General features: G+C 38.9%; 2 protein-coding genes across 2 annotated transcripts; both read right to left on the bottom strand.

Moving 5' to 3' along the window:
* Positions 1-1263: 1263 nt before the first annotated feature.
* On the bottom strand, positions 1264-9789 carry f11r.1 (F11 receptor, tandem duplicate 1). Its single transcript, XM_004563910.6, has 10 exons — positions 9503-9789; positions 5454-5513; positions 4993-5109; positions 4279-4428; positions 3982-4184; positions 3789-3891; positions 3563-3670; positions 3388-3400; positions 3199-3256; positions 1264-2834 (listed from the first exon to the last, which is right to left on the bottom strand). The coding sequence occupies exons 1-10, from the start codon at positions 9552-9554 to the stop codon at positions 2799-2801; spliced, it is 900 nt and encodes a 299-aa protein (XP_004563967.3). The 5' UTR covers positions 9555-9789; the 3' UTR covers positions 1264-2798.
* Positions 9790-10716: 927 nt separating this feature from the next.
* thy1 (Thy-1 cell surface antigen) lies at positions 10717-14331 on the bottom strand. Its single transcript, XM_076889081.1, has 4 exons — positions 14255-14331; positions 13695-13738; positions 13286-13609; positions 10717-13149 (listed from the first exon to the last, which is right to left on the bottom strand). The coding sequence occupies exons 1-4, from the start codon at positions 14266-14268 to the stop codon at positions 13043-13045; spliced, it is 489 nt and encodes a 162-aa protein (XP_076745196.1). The 5' UTR covers positions 14269-14331; the 3' UTR covers positions 10717-13042.
* Between the last annotated feature and the right edge of the window lie 1817 nt (positions 14332-16148).

The raw sequence follows: 16148 nt of genomic DNA, 5'->3' as shown, positions 1-16148 counted from the left end.
TAGTTATAAATTGAAACAACAGTTAAAACTTCAGAATTATAACAAAAATGTTTTACGATGACCTGGATTCCTCGCTCCATACTCAAAGCTGACGGGCAGCATTTGCTTTGGATTGTTGCTTGGTGGATGGACGCTACTCAAAAACCAAAAGGAACACTTTTTAATCAAAGTGTTGGATTAAATTAGTTAAACATACTGTATGTGGTCAGGGAAATAACAGAGAGGGTTCTTAGTTAGTCCTATGTCCTCTAGGTGGCCCTGTGCTCACTGCTGAGCCCCTTGGAGCCTGATTGGCATTTGCCATAGAATACCAGAAATTGAAAGTACAACACTTTTGCCTTGTGCTTTTCACACATGGGAAGAGGTGACAGACATGAAAGGGTCTGGACAAGCTGTGGAAAATGCTATGCTGCCTGCACCATCGCTCAGCACGACCGGTTTTGTGGTAGGTCAGTGATGGTCTTGAGAGGAATGTCCATGGATGGAAGCAAAGGCCGCTACAGATTAGGCAACGGCACCCTGATTACCAGTAAGTATCGGGTTGAAATCTGTGGACCCACTGTAAGACCCTACGTTGGTTCAGTTGTTCCTGGGTTCCTCCTGAGTCCACAACAATGCTGGGCCTTATGTGGTGAGAGTATACAGGCAGTTGCTGGAGGATGAAAGAATTAATACATTGACAGGTCCCATGTTCACCTGATCTAAATCCAGCTGAACTCCTCTGGGACATTACGTTTCTGTCTATCTAATGCCACCAGGTTGCACCTTAGACTGTCCAGTCTAACTCCTGAGTACAATTCTAAGTTGCTACAGTGAAATTTTAGTAAAATGTACTTTTAATTTTAAGAGTATCTTTGAATCCAGCCCTCTGTAGGTTGATCCTTTCGTTCCTAACACATTACCCAATCTATATTAAAATAGAAATCCAGCATGATTTTCCCCCACACATATGATATAAAGTGTTCCTTTATTTATTTTTTTGAGAAGGGTATAATGAACTTTCCCCAGTTTCAAAAATAAAAGTGCTGTTCCACTGTCATTTTAGTCTATACATGGCAGACAAAAAAAAAATCTAACATGCGGCAATAGGCTTATAAGGAATTGATGTACATGTGCTTTAACTTTATTGGATCAGCATGTATTTGCAAGTACAACTAATTTTTATAAAAAGAGCAGTATTTATAGGGTCAGTGAGGGTTGGCTAGTCAAACAGTCAGTCTGTAGATGACACAAAAGCTAAATATTACCCTTCCGAGACAAATGTAGACCTATTTTAAAAGAGTTTATTATAAATAAGCACACAGAAAAATTATACACTTATACAAAAAGGACAAAACAACATCCACTTAAATATCGAATGCCATCAATATATACTTGGATCTCATCACACCACTATCTAAATGTTAGCGTCCAGAGGTATACAGCATTTCATTAAGATATGTTGTGTGAAAATTGAATGTGTAAGAAGCAAGTAGATCCAAGGCATTGACTTCATACAACCTTCTCCATGAATCCTATTCACAAAGTAAACTTTTACCCCTTTTCCACTAACAGGAAACCGGTTCAGTACTGGCTGTACACCTAATCTTGAAGCCTTCAGAGCATTCTAGCCAAAAATAAACTGGTTGGGACCTGACAGTCGGTCCCTTGTTGGAATAAAATGGATGTTAAGTTTTTCCAGTGTGAATCATGGTGAAATCGGTGGGTGTGCTAGCTTACTGCTAATACTGCTTTAGGGTTGCGCACTCTCAGCATTAAGTCTCACCCTTCCTAAACAGGCTCTATGCCAAATAAGTGGAAGCCTTTTTACTAAGCAGGAAAGGCATATTCTCTCACACTCACACTCACACGCACACACACACACACACACACAAACATCACAAGGAATGTAGCAGTTCATGACTTTAGTTGCCAAAGGTGCACAGACGCAGACACATACCCTCTAAAATAAACTGAAGTCATTATGTGAATTTGGAAACAGTATTGAACCATTTTCCTGCAGTGAAAGGGGTATAAGAGTGACCATTTAATCCCAAGAAGCTATCCAAATTTTAAAATTAGTTTTATTTACAAAGAAAGAGAAAAAAATTATCATGTACATTACATCAGATCTGTGGTTGGAAAAAGAAGAAATTAAAAAAAAAAAACCAAAACAAACAAAAGCAGGAAAAACAAAAAAATGAAACACCTTTAAAAACGTGGCTGTGATATTGAGGCTCTGTTAACATTTCAGCTAACCCACAAAGACCGATAAGAGAGTTGTGCTAGCGGAAATGAATGTGATGGGACAGCAAATATAATAAATGCAGCAATATACGTCTGTCCTCAATGTAAAGATAACAAATAAATATATTTATTCATTTACTGCTGCTGGTAGTGGTGTAGGGGTACTCTAATTAACCTTGTTTTCACAAGTAAGCGCATATCTTTAAAATCTTGTTCTTCATAAGACAGAAGATAAAAAGCACACAGAAAAGCACACATCGGTGATGAGCAGAAAATTGGTCTCTGCTGAAAATAGGTCACTAGTGGCCACAGTTCATTTCAGTAAAGATAGATACAGTACAAGGTTCATTAGTTATCTATTTCCTTATTTCCTGTAGGGTGTTGCTGCATGAACCTCACGTGTTGATGCATTTGACAGACTACTGTAGCTGGCTCAGGTTAAAAAAAAATATATATATATATTGCAATGGTCTATAAAAACTGCATTGTACAAACTTTCAAACTCCTGGAAAACCACACACTTAAGAGACATCTCGCTCAGAGCGCTTGCTGTCGCCACTGCTGCTCGTACACTATACCACAAATGATGACTTCTGTGTGAAATCCGCCTGAGAAACAAGCATATCAAACAACACAATCAAAATAAAGCTCTGCTTCATCCATTTTTGCACAGATACCATGTTTTAGCCCTGTATGCAAAGTGTATCACATGTGACACATGAGTTAGTTTATGCCGACTAGTTGCACAAAAAAAAAAAAAAATACCAGATGTAAAATTTAACCTTCGATAAAGCAAACTGATATTTAGTTTAGCTTAGAAGGTTCAAGTAACACTCCAATTTTTAAAAAAATTCAATTTTCTGGCAATTTCAAAGTTCAAATATACCAAGCACACTTCATTATAACGAGAGCTAGAAGTACTTATTATAACAATGAATCCGCTAGTGGAATAAAAGGCAACGTTGTACTTACATCATCACCACCACCACCACTAGGTGCTGCTTGGTAAGACTGGTTCATCTTTGAACTGCTGCAAGAAAAATGAGGGGGGGAAAAACCCAGTATTGACATCACCAAATATAGATCGCTATCATTTTTACATTATTAAACCAAAGGCACTAATGTTAAGTAACATTTAAATGCATAGAAATATGCACTTACCTTTCTTTCTTTGCTGTAATAGGAAGAAAGGAAACAACATCAGCACAGAGTACTTCTTTCAGATACACTTTTTAGACCTCTGCCTGCCTGAATCAACAAACTAACTTTTCGCTGATCATCGTCAGAACAACGAGGACGGTAAAAGTCTGATTTGAATATAATGTGGAAAACTAACCAGGCAGATATCCTTTCTTTTTGGCAAACCAAACGGCAAATATCAGTAGGGCCACAAGCAGCAGAGCCACCATTACACCAGCAACAATTCCTCCGGTGTTTAGGTCGCCTTGAAGAAAACACAGGGAAACATAAAAAGGTGAACCAGCACACTTTCTTTGTGAGGTAAGGAAGAAATGGCTCAGGCAAAAGCATTTTGTGGAGTTTAAAGTGTGAAAGGAACTTACGAACTTCCATCTTCATAGCTCTACATTTCTGAGCAGGGCCAGCATCATTGACAGACTCACAGTAGTAGTCAGCTGTATCCGTCTTGGCTGCAGCAGGAAATTTCTGTGGCCACACAGGTATATTTTAAACTTAAAGGCCAACACACCATATCAGTCATAGTAAAGGTTACACATGTAACTAGCTAAAGCTTACCAGTTCGCCACTGGTTGAATTCAACTTGTAGGTGGCGTTTTTGAAGCCAGCAACGTTACTAGGGTTATCAGGCAGAAGAACGTTGTTTTTGTACCACTTGTATGTGGGGCGCGGTGAAGCGCTTTCATCAATGCAATACAGGATGGCTGTGCTGCCCGTTGTTACCGATGAGGGGACTTTACAAAATGGCACAGATGGAGGCACTGTAGGACAAAATGTTTAGTTTTTATCTGGACCACTTATAAATGGCAACATACGGTCTTCATTACAGCAAGTAAATGTGATACATAGTCTTACCCAGAACAGTCAGAGTCACTTCTGTTTCCCCAACTTGGGTTTTGTCAGCGCTGGTTATCTCACAGGTGTACACTCCAGTATCTTTACGAGTGACTTTGGAGAATCTCAGATTGCTACCACCATACACATTCAAACGGTCAGCATACGGCGCTGTGGAAGAAACGCAGCATTACGTAACCAGCATGGAAGTATTCAGACACCACATTCAGCAGATGGGTTTCAGGACAGGTTATTTGGTTGGTCGCAGAAAAAGGTTTTTTCTAGTGTTGTCAGTGTTAATCTAATTAAAATGACGTTAACGCCATAACTGCATTAACTCGGCGAGCGCCGTTAGCTCATCAACGTGTTAGTGCAGTTAGCTCGTTAACGCCGTGCAGCCCCACGCATGGGGCGATCCGCGGTAACTCGCTAACAGAGATTTTCCGCGTTAATGCAGTTTTGGCGTTAACGTCATTTTAACGAGATTAATGCTGACAGAACTAGTTTTTTCTTTTAATCTAAATCTGGATCTGTCAAATAAAACGGACCATGGCAGGCACCAATGTGATCACCGTGACTGATATTGATGATATTACATTCACCGAATTTTGTCAACAGTGACATCAAAATAGAATTTTTGGAAAATTGTGGTTTTATTTCACATGCATCATGTGTTTTTGTTTTTTAGTTAAACTAATTAAAGTGTCAGTTAAAAGAAAGAAACGTCAAACTTACCTGTTGGTTTCCCATCGTGAACCACAAACACCTGAGAGCCTTTTCGGTCCTTAAACTTCCATCTAAGTAAAATGTTTGAACCAAAGTCTCCTGAAAATGAGCATGTCAAATCCACATCTGGAAAGAGAGAGGGAAATTTGTGTGGTGACACCATTAACCTGCATAATTCTGCAGTCTATTATTTAAATGCAGTTTTGTCTTATTATATGACTTCATCTTGAAAACCTCTGAATCTGTGATTTTAGCAGACACATCATAGACAGTTTGCAATTTTCCTGGGTAATCATTCACAATCCCATTTTTTGTTTTGTTTTTTTAAATTCTCTATTTTTAACATGTTTGATTTCATTTTCTGTTTATGCTATTTTTTACATGAACAGCACTTTGTGAACCCTGGTTTATTTTAAAGTGCTTTATAAATAAAGGTGGTATGGTATTCAGAATTTTGTTTTAAAACTCACCTGTGTTCTCTTCCGCTCGTACATTTGCCTTTGAAGTAGTGACCGAATATCCACTTACACCTAGACACACAGATTAAAATAAAACAAGTAAATAAATAGAACACTCAGCATCAAGTGTCAAGTCCAAAATACTCACTTCCTTTAAGCGAACCGGCTTGTAGCCTAAAGGAATATAATGCAAGTGAATGCACGGTCATGATAGAGCTACCATTCTTTGTCTCTGAAATAAACTACAAAACAGGGAAAGCATAACTTGTGTAATGGAAGGTTTGATATGAGTGATCGGTACAAGTGTTGAAGTGGACATGTAGCGATACATGACTAATTTACTTCATGGAGCCCTGTTCATAAAAGCTGACATGGATGCAACTCTGTCTGTGAAGCTTATTTAAGAAAGAAGTGGTTAAAGTAAAATTTTTAAAAACATGTTTAGCGTCATCTTCTGTCAGCACGGAACATTTCATCATCAGGTTGGTTGGTCGGTCGCAGCCAATAGTTAACTAACATAAACTAATGTTACTAACTCGTAACAGAAACAATAACTTGGGGGCCTAAGGATGATAGTCATCAAATCTTGTTTGGTTTTCATATTTTTAGTGATATCAACTTATTTTCTTTCTTTTTTTTGCTATATTTTTCAGGTAACCTATATTTGACCAAAGCATAATAAAACCAGAAATTCTGTTTTTTGTTGTGTCACCCGAATATTTTTAGTGGCCCCCATATGGCCACGCCTATGAAAACATTCTGGAGGTGCCCCTGGTTCCATGATCAGCTGTAAGTGCTATTATTACTGTGTGGAAGCAGTTACTGAGTCACCAGCGATCCAAACCACCTCTAGCATTAATATCAGCACACACACAAAAAAAATGTGCACCAGGAGCTTTACAGCATAGGTTTCCACAACTAAGCAGCTCTTGTATGCGTAATATACAGGTGGCTCTATACTTTTGTCTATATGCTGCTTGTGTGTATGGCTGCATACGGGCCAAGCACTCTTGAAACGCAAATGTAATTTATACACGTTTCATTACATGTGCACTGTCAGTGTAAATAAAAAAAATACATATATACATGACCAAAAGAGACAACAACATAATATTAAAATAAGCCAGTGTATAAAATACAATAAGCTTACTGAATAAACCTATAAGCAATATCCTTACCATTTACTTGGACACACACAGACCCCATAATGGTTTATAAAAGAAAAATTAAAAAAAGCTTATTGATAACACACACTAACAATAGGCCCTGCAGGATAGGAACCTTTTGGGTTTAAAAATACTCATTGTGTACTCAATGTACTCTGTGTAATCTAACCCAGCGGTCCCCAACCTTTTTTGCACCACGGACCGGTTTATGCCCAACAATATTTTCACGGACCGGCCTTTAAGGTGTTGCGGATAAACACAACACAATAAAACTAGTACTGGTACCGAAAAAAAGAAGATTTATTTATAACACACGTGAAAAGACCCAGGAAAACCGAGTAAACAATAAAAATGATAACAAAATAACGCTGAAAACCGATAAAAACCCTGAAAACCATATATTTCACACCTGATCGTCAACTCTCGGCCCGGTACCAAATGACTCATGGACCGATACCGGTCCGAGGCCTGGGGGTTGGGGACCGCTGGTCTAACCTGTCTGAAAAGTGAAGCATGGCGTGAGTAGGAAGTTTGTGCCAACCATTTGCTGAACACAAAAAGCAGATTAAAAAAAGAAAAGAAAAAAACCCCTACACACATGCACAGATAGTGCTCTGCTTAAGCTGCTTTGAAAATTGGGTTTTAATAAACCCAGTTTTAACACTCCACAAACATGGCATGCAGGAATAGGTGAAGAGACGCCAGGAGGAGATTTTATTACTCAGGCTTCAAAAGGTAACATCATTTCAAAGTTAATTTTTTTTTGTACTTTGTTTAACAAAAGAGACCTAATGGTGTCTAAAAATCAATCGAAGGTTTTCATTCATTTAAATAAACTAAAATAATCATTCTAGGCTGACGGCCACGATCAGAAAACCCAAGTCCTCCCTCTGTATTACCAGGAAAATTATAAGGTATTCCCAGTAGACCACAATCTTCCATTATGTAAATAATCAGGCATACAGCACTGAGGATTGAAAAACACACCCTTTGCCTAAACACTTGGAGCATGCTCAGAAGCTTTCAGGGAGTGGTCAAGCAAAACATCAAAACAAAAGTGGCTCATTCCTGTCTGCTGAACCAGGAAGCTTCCGGTGAAACTATCGGCTCTCTGGGTGAAACTGGGTCTTTTCAGGCACGTCAGCGGAGCTTCGGGGACACTAAATCATTAATGCAGCCAGTAAAAAGCTTCTCTGTCACACCACATGTCCATCTGTTGCCCCACTCCACATTACACTGCACAGCTGCCATTACTTTAGAGTTACATGATTAACCACTGCCCTGTCTGCTAAGCTTAGGTAGCACAGAGAAGCTTCAACTACAGCAGAAGGCAGATAATCATTAACTCAGTGCAAATTCATTCTGTGAGCATTCATCACGTTTTTTTACAAGGTGCTGATAAAAATAAAGCTAAACTTCAGATTAACATTGATACAAATACACTGCTGGCATGTGTTTTCATGGCAGACCAACCTAAAGCCTGTGGGCATTTCTTATAGGCAATCTCAACCGAGATAAGTTTGATGGAAAAATAAGGTAGGAGTGCAAACTGAAAGAACACACCATGACTTCCTTGTTTGCATACTTTTAGAGTTTCGGTGTACATACATACTGAGAAGTCCTGACAGCAAATGTACCTGAGAAGTGGAACAAGTTTTAAAGGAACTCGTCTGACAAGCCAGAGTTTGATTCATACAGCAGAGTGTGCTTATTGTATTGCAGAGGAATGGTAGGGGATGAAAATCCTCACTTCGTTACAAGTTTGTGGGAGAGTTGTTTTATTTTTGTACGTAACATACACACGTGATAACCTGAACAGACTTTGAGTTTACTAACTGTTAATACCAATCCAGAAAAATTAATGTGAAAATACTTGACATCTTGCAAGCAATTCAGAAAATCTGAGACAGTATAAAGGATAAAAAGCCACTCAACATGTGTATAATGACAAATGTGAAACTGTATGCAAGACAATCACAACAACAAAAGCAGCAGCAGCTCCATATTAACCTTTAAAAAAAAAAAAAAAAAAAAAAGCAAACAACACAAACTTAAAACTGATAACTACACTATTACACAAATGACCATCAAGCAGCACAAGGAAACTTGGAAGGAAAATACAGAATAACGAGGAGATGACATTTAAATTAAGGCGGAAGTACGAATAATATTACAGATATTGTTCAGGTCTGGGGGTGTATCTGGATGAATCGCTAAACTAAACTGATTTTTGTCCCTGATCACAGTTTTCTTATTTTTACGATTAACCTATCTTTTCCATAAAGAGCTTTTTTTTCATGAAGATTCACCTTTTTTGTTTGTTTGTTTTTCTGCAGAGATGATTATCAAAAAGCCGAGCTGTATATAAAACACACTGCACCTCACAGAGAATTACAACAGGACAAACGATACTGACCGATACCTACTGACCCCTTTAAAGTGGGCATGTGACAGGAAACTTAAGAACTTACCAAAGTAAATAGCAGCTCTTTTGATGAATTACATTTGATTGAATATGGCCTCGCTAAACATCTTTACATTTGTGTAAAAGTAATGGTGGTGTGGAAACGGAAGGTTAAGATGTTTTAAGAGTAGGACAATTCCAGTCATGTAATAATTCAAAATGGCCTTTCATGGTTCTGCTCAAGACTAGGGCGTTGTAACTGAACCTGCCCATATTTTTAAAGCACCGTTAAGCTTATAATTACGGTTTGGCAAAAACTACTGCAAAACAAGATTACTATCTTCTTTAAAAGTGAAAAAACAAAAAAAAACAAAAAAAAAAAACACGGAGCTTCAACTGTTGAATGCCTACAAAGACTAAAAGAACAGCACATAAATAAACATTTTTAAAAAATTAATAGATAACTAAAAAGAAATCCCAAGTTTTCTCACCTATTGCTGCGCCAGAGAACAAAAGCAGCCAAAGGACTCCTCTCACAGTCATGTCGGGTTTCTTGTTTATTATTCGACGGCGTTCTCCTTTAAAAATTCTCGAGTAAAACAAGCCGAAAGTACGCAAAAATCTTCTTTGTGTCGAATAAAGAACGAATGGTCTCCGTTTCACCGACTCCTATTTCACTTATTTCGACGTTTCCAGCTCGAGTAAACACCTCTTGTTACCTAAAGAATCAGCGCAGGTGACTACAAACACCTAACTTCCGGTAATAAGATCCTGTCAGGTGCCGCCCAGAGGCTGATGGAGAAAAACAGGTTTGACTAGAACACGCCCAATAGAAACTACATCTCCCCGATAGGAAAGCATGTGCAATGGCTAGTTTGTCAATACTGTAGACATTTCCAGTCTTTTAACCCTCACACATTCTCAGCTGTGTGGGTTCTGCGTGAAACTGATGTGCGTGTTTGTAGGCCATGCAAGCGCTTGCAGTTAGGTCCTGCCGTGATGTTTTCCAGCTGAGTCAGAAGTGAGGAACAGAGTAGACTTTCGATGGCACTGTTTGAATAGATTCGTACAGATTCTTATATTTTTTTTTTACCTTGTTTTAATGTTTGTGTGTGCTTCTTGGCCCCTTTTTTCTTAATGCATTTATGTGAAGTACGTTTTAACTTTGTTAAGAAAAGTCCTGCATAAATAAAGTTTATTATTAGCACCATTACATTTCATTTTAATCGGGATATAGCTTAACATTATAATCGCAAGCTTTGCTGTCATTATACTAAAGGTACAGCCGAGCTGTATGCAGCACTATTCAGTCCTAAGAGAGCAATCTGTCTTATTAAACATATGTACAGAGATTAAAAAGAGAATTGCTAATAAACACACCAATATAAAAAATACATATTTAAGCATGTGTGTTTAAATGCATGTTTATTTTAGGTACATTAACTAATGAATCCTTATTGAAACAGAAACAGAAAAAAGTGGATAAATGTGAACCAAACAAACAATGAAACCACCTCCAGTAAGCCTGGTTTTACTGCTTTTGCAATCTGGACAAACAATGAGAGTCAAACTGCTGCCTGACTTTCTGTCTGCCATCTGTTTTCACCTTTCAAAATCTATGAATCAGATTGTATTTTTAGCTTGTGTGTCTCTTATTTCCTCTCATTTTAAAGGCAAGTTCCCCTGCATGAGTAATTGTATTGGAATTTATGTTTAATCAATTAGTAATATTTAATTCATGATTTAAATATAGCCCACATCTGGCTGATATGGACTGTTTCTTGCATCATAATATTCAAAACTTTGTCATATTATCACTTGTTATTTGTAAGATAAAGTTCACAAGAAGTGCTGGAAAGTAAAACTGTGCAAATGATTCATCAGTACATGATTCGGTACTTTGGACCCCGAGATGACACCGTGCTTTGTTACGCAACGCCAGCATGTTACTGAGTAATTGTTCAAATAATGCTCACAGGCACACGGGATTAGGCAACACGATGACAGGAGTTACTCGGTTCGTTTGGCACTTCAGTGGAAATGTTGCTGTTTAACCGCATGCCGATAACATATTATCAGATCTTCTGCTCAATCGTAGGAAGACGCATTTTTAAAATTGCCTGTCGGTGTACAATGACATCATGCAGCCAAAGGTATGTGGGCATACAGACACCACATACTTGTGATCATGAAATGTATATGTGCATTTTAACAACGTTATTTCTATTTAAAAGAGAGTTTAATGATACAACTTTATAAAAAAATGTATTTTATAAAAGAAAATCCATATTATTTCTTTATTCTGTATACAGGGTACCAGTACTATAGACTAATCATCTTCCTGTTTTGGCAGAATACAAACAATCAGTAAAATAATTTTTTTCAAATGGTAGTTGGACTGTATTTCTTGTTTACAAGGACTACTTTCCAGAAGCTGAACTCAAGTGTGAATTTTATTCATTCATTTTATTATTCATTCATTTTCAGTTAAAGGATGCAATTTCAAAACAGATCCTGTCAGTCACAGATTTTTATAGAAACGAGATATTCTTTTCCTTCTCTTTCACTGTTGCTTTTCAACACCTTCAAATACAATTTGACTCACTTGGCTCAGCCAAAGGATATGCGCCTTTAGTATAGTATGAAATACCAGACACTGTATACACTCACTGGCTACTTAATTAGATACACCTTTCTACTACTTGACTGGACCCCCTTTTGTTTCCAGAATCGCTTCAGTTCTTAATGTCACAGATTCAACAAGGTGCTGGAAACGTTCCTCTGAGATTTTGGTCCGTATTGGCACAAACTGCTGGCTGAACATCCATGATGCAACTCTCTTGCTCCACCACATCCCACAGCTGCCGATGACACTGAGATCTGATGACTGTGGAGGTCATTTGAATCCTGTAAACTCATTGTCATGTTAAAGGAGCCAGACTGAGATGATCTGAGCTTTGTGACATGGTGCGTTATCCTGCTGGAAACAGCCATCAGAACAGGCTGACCTCAGGAGAAAACACTGCACCAGTGAAAGAATTTTTAATGTAAATTCATAAATTCATAAAGACTGAGTATCTGACTTAGCTTATAGTTTCAAACATGTACTAAATAAGCCTCAGCCAAACATGGCTTATGTGTTTTAGGCACACGTGAAAGGCAAAATTTAAAAAAAACTGTGTTTGGGTGTCTTTGCAACTGTAGTTGAGGGACTTGATACAGACTATTGATCCTCTCCTCAGAATAGAATAGAACACGATAGAATAGAGAAACTTGATTGCATGCAATAGTAAGTCAAAACATCATTTGAAGCTTACATTAAAACCCTGTCAGCTATCTTCATTGCTCCATCCAATTTCTATTGACAAATACACAGCACGGTCTCCCGTTAGTGGGCCTGTGCAGCACAAGGTCACTGCCATCTGCTGTCATTTTTTGACAGCCAGGAGGAGACACTAGGGACAGATTTCAGTCAGGCAAAATAGATTGCTTACCTTAACGAGCGACGTGACTCAGCAATAATTCACATTGGAGAGTGCAGCGTTGCACTTTAGAGCTGTGAAGATTTCACTCATTAGATGGAACAGCAAAACTAGTTTCCATCCCTTCTTAAAAACCCTCTAAATCAGACAGTTTTTGTCTTATTAAAGAAGCAATCTGTCAATATCTTTGACTACATCTGCTACAATGATAGAATCTAGATAGTGAGCACTGCAGAATCTAGGATTTCAATTTTAAATCATGCTTTTTTTCTCATTAACCCTACTGAAAGTCTGCCAGATACAACAGGTAACTTATAGCTTAGAGCTAATATTAGTTTAGAGTATAGTGTATATGCAGCAGTATGTGTGCTTAGTATTGAGTGCATAATGCCAAGTGTGCAAGTGTGTGACATACCAAATATATACTGTGAGTACATTCAGTTTAACTTATTGCACTTTGTGCATACACGCAACTTCGGGGGAGTACAGCATCAGTGACCAGATGGTTATGGTTGCAGTGTTAAGATATGCAGCAGTTTGGCGCCTTCTTCACAGCCAGTGAATTTCCAGCAGCATGGGAAAGGTCATCAAGGTCAACAGTAGGCCACTGCAGCTTTGTAATAGGACACTCCATGCAGAACAGGGGAGGAGGAGCTCTGCGATAAGAAAAAAGCAACACAGGTTCACAAGGACGCGCGTTTTGTTTGTCAAGCTCACATGTTCTATTCTTATTTGTAAAAATAACAGGAAGTGCACATATGGGTCAAACGAGCATGAGGATAAGCATCTTACTCTTCTCGACTACCGAAGTTTTGGTCACAGGGGCCGAGTCGCCCACTTTGATGTTGCAGGTGAAGGTGGACTTGCCGTTGGGCAGGTTCTTATACAGCAGGCGACAGATGTTGCCTGGGAAGATGCGGGCTTTGGCACGTTTCTTGAAGGGGGCGTGCTGCTCCTCCGATGGGTCAGTGGTGTCGAAGAGGCGTTCACCGTGCGTGTACTTGCAAAAGACTTCTGATGACTCAGAAGGAAGTGAGTATTTGCAGTCCATCCTGAGGTGGTCCTCGTCTATAGAGCAGTAGGACAACTGAATCACCTTCTGAGCAGATGCAAAGCCTATAATGAAGCAGGAAGAGATGATCCGAATTAAGAACACAAACGTATACATTTGGGGTTGCTCACGTGAGGATGCGTGTCTTACCAAAGAGTAATATGGTGGTAAACAAAGACATTCTCCCGAGGTTCCTAAAAAACAAAACAAAAAAGAGGAAGTTAAGAGTTTTTTATTGTGTTTGTCTCGACATTAGCTGGATTCCAAATAAATCTGAGTCAGCTGTAAAGAGTGGAGTCAAGTCACTTCGGAGACATGAACATCACACTTCTGCTGCTCTGTGCTAAACCACAGAAAAGTCGCTGTACCCTTAACGCTACACAATCGATCACAATCCAGCCTCACGGTTCACAATGCAAAGAATCGAAGTACAAACTTTACTGACACATTTCCGTGCTTAACCTCTTTAGAGGATACCAGCTAATTATTCACGTCCTCGATATGTAGAAAGAATAGACTAAGCACTTCATTTTATTTGCTTGATGCAAACCAACCCTTTCCTGCATTCAAACATTTGCTTTAGAGCAGCTGGACCATATACTTCATCCAGAATAACCGAATGACAGAAATGCATTGTGCATGCCACGGTTCGATATTTTGCCATTCAGATTAAACAGCATGCACAAACATAGCGCATGAATCCCTCTCACCTTCTCTGATGCATTTTTGAGTCTTCCTCAGTGCTCTGCAGTGTGATGCTGGGGGTAGATACAGTAGAGGTCGGCTTATAGAAGAAACAGGGGAGAGAGGGAGGGCGCGAGGAAGGGAGTGGAGGGGGGGACACAGAGAGGGGAGGGGGAGAAAATGCTGCTCCGGTGGACTTTGGGGACATTTCTTAGGACTGTGTACGGTTTTCTATTGATTTTCATGCTGTTTTACCAGAGGACGGAGGATCACGTGTCAGTACACAAACCTCTGGTTTCATTCTGAAAAGAATGAAGGAGGCAGATGAATGAGAAGGGATACGTGGTGACGAGGATTTGATTAGCTGGCACACCTCCGCAGCTGATCTACTCAATATGTGCAAGCGCTATGTGTGTCAGCAGTTTCTCTGCTACTTTCACCAACATGAATTTTAAACACAGAGATGTGGAGATTCGTTTACGAAGAAAAGGAGACAGAAACCACGAGATCACGAGGCTGATGACAGGATCATATAGTAGCTTTCTGCTGATACTTTATCAGCAGTCATTTAATTAACCTGATAGCGAATCATGTGGGAGGATAAATCTGCAAACATTATTGGAAGTGGAAAGAAGAAGCTTTTAAAAACCAAACAAGAGACCACAGCTTCCACTCCTACAACCGCACTGTGGACTAAGTTAAATCTGGTAAAGACCCAGATCATGTAAAGCTGAATTGCTGCCATAAATATGATACTACACACCTACTTTTTCAAAACACTTTTAATGGTAACACTTTAATCAGGTGGGGGGTTGTAAAAATTGTATCTAACGTCCAACATCATCTTATACTGTCTAAAATCCTCAACACCGTCCAGATTTTGTTAAAGTTCCCAGAGCCAAACCCACAGTGTGCCCTGCATCCTCATCACACTGCTTATCCACTTCATCAAGATCCTTCCTGAACAGCTGCCATGCTGAAGCAGTCTCCCTGACAGAAGTGTTGCAGAGGTCTCTGAAAGGCACAACCCTCAGCAGTCTCTGATAGCAGAGGATGCCTGCTACTCTCCTCCCTTTTAATATTCTGATGCTATGTTTTCTTGCATTTTCTTATTGTCTTCTCCTTTTCGAATATAAATAGCTGAGAGTGCAGGCTGTGATGATCCCCGCATGCCAAAAGTATTCATTAGAGACTCTGTAGCTGTGAACCCTGCTGGTCCTCTGCTGCTAATACACTGCAGATGAAAGACGAGCCCTCGCCTGTTCTTTTCCAATAAGTATTTTCCTCCTTTACTGTTGCCATACCATATAGCTAGTATTATATTATCATCAAGAAATTGTTACTAAATAACAGTTTTATGTTATGCAGAATATGATACATGCTTCTGGTATCTCTCTTCCACTTTAGGAAACTTAGCATTATTGTTCTTGGTGTACAGAGGTATGCCTCCTGGGTCAAATGTGTATTGTGTGTTATCCTTTCCAAGGAAAGAAAGGAAGAAACTAAAATGGTAAATGAACTGGCTCTTATATAGAACTCAAAGGACTTTATACAACATGCCTAATTCACCCATTCACACTTATTCATACAAACACTTTCTATGCTTAAGTGCTTTCTATTCAGCCTTACAAATAGTGGATAACCTGCTCTGCCTCCTGAGCTACAGCGACCCCAAAGTAAACTTTGAATGCAGGTGTGTGACAGTGGATAGGCTACATACATCTGTCTCTGTTAAATGTCACATTTATATCTAAAAATGTAATGTCCATATATGAAAAACTACCTCGTTTTCCTTTTTTATTTTTAAATGTTTTGTATATGCTCACCAGTCACTTCATTAGGTACACCTGTTCTAATTCTTGTTAACACAAACATCTAATCAGCCAATCAAATGGCAGATGCTCAGTGCATTTAATATAT

The sequence above is a fragment of the Maylandia zebra genome, linkage group LG10 (assembly GCF_041146795.1).
Source record: "Maylandia zebra isolate NMK-2024a linkage group LG10, Mzebra_GT3a, whole genome shotgun sequence".
NCBI lineage: Eukaryota > Metazoa > Chordata > Actinopteri > Cichliformes > Cichlidae > Maylandia > Maylandia zebra.
The sequence above is the reverse complement of the archived record's forward strand: the minus strand, read 5'-3'. Positions and strand labels throughout refer to the sequence as shown.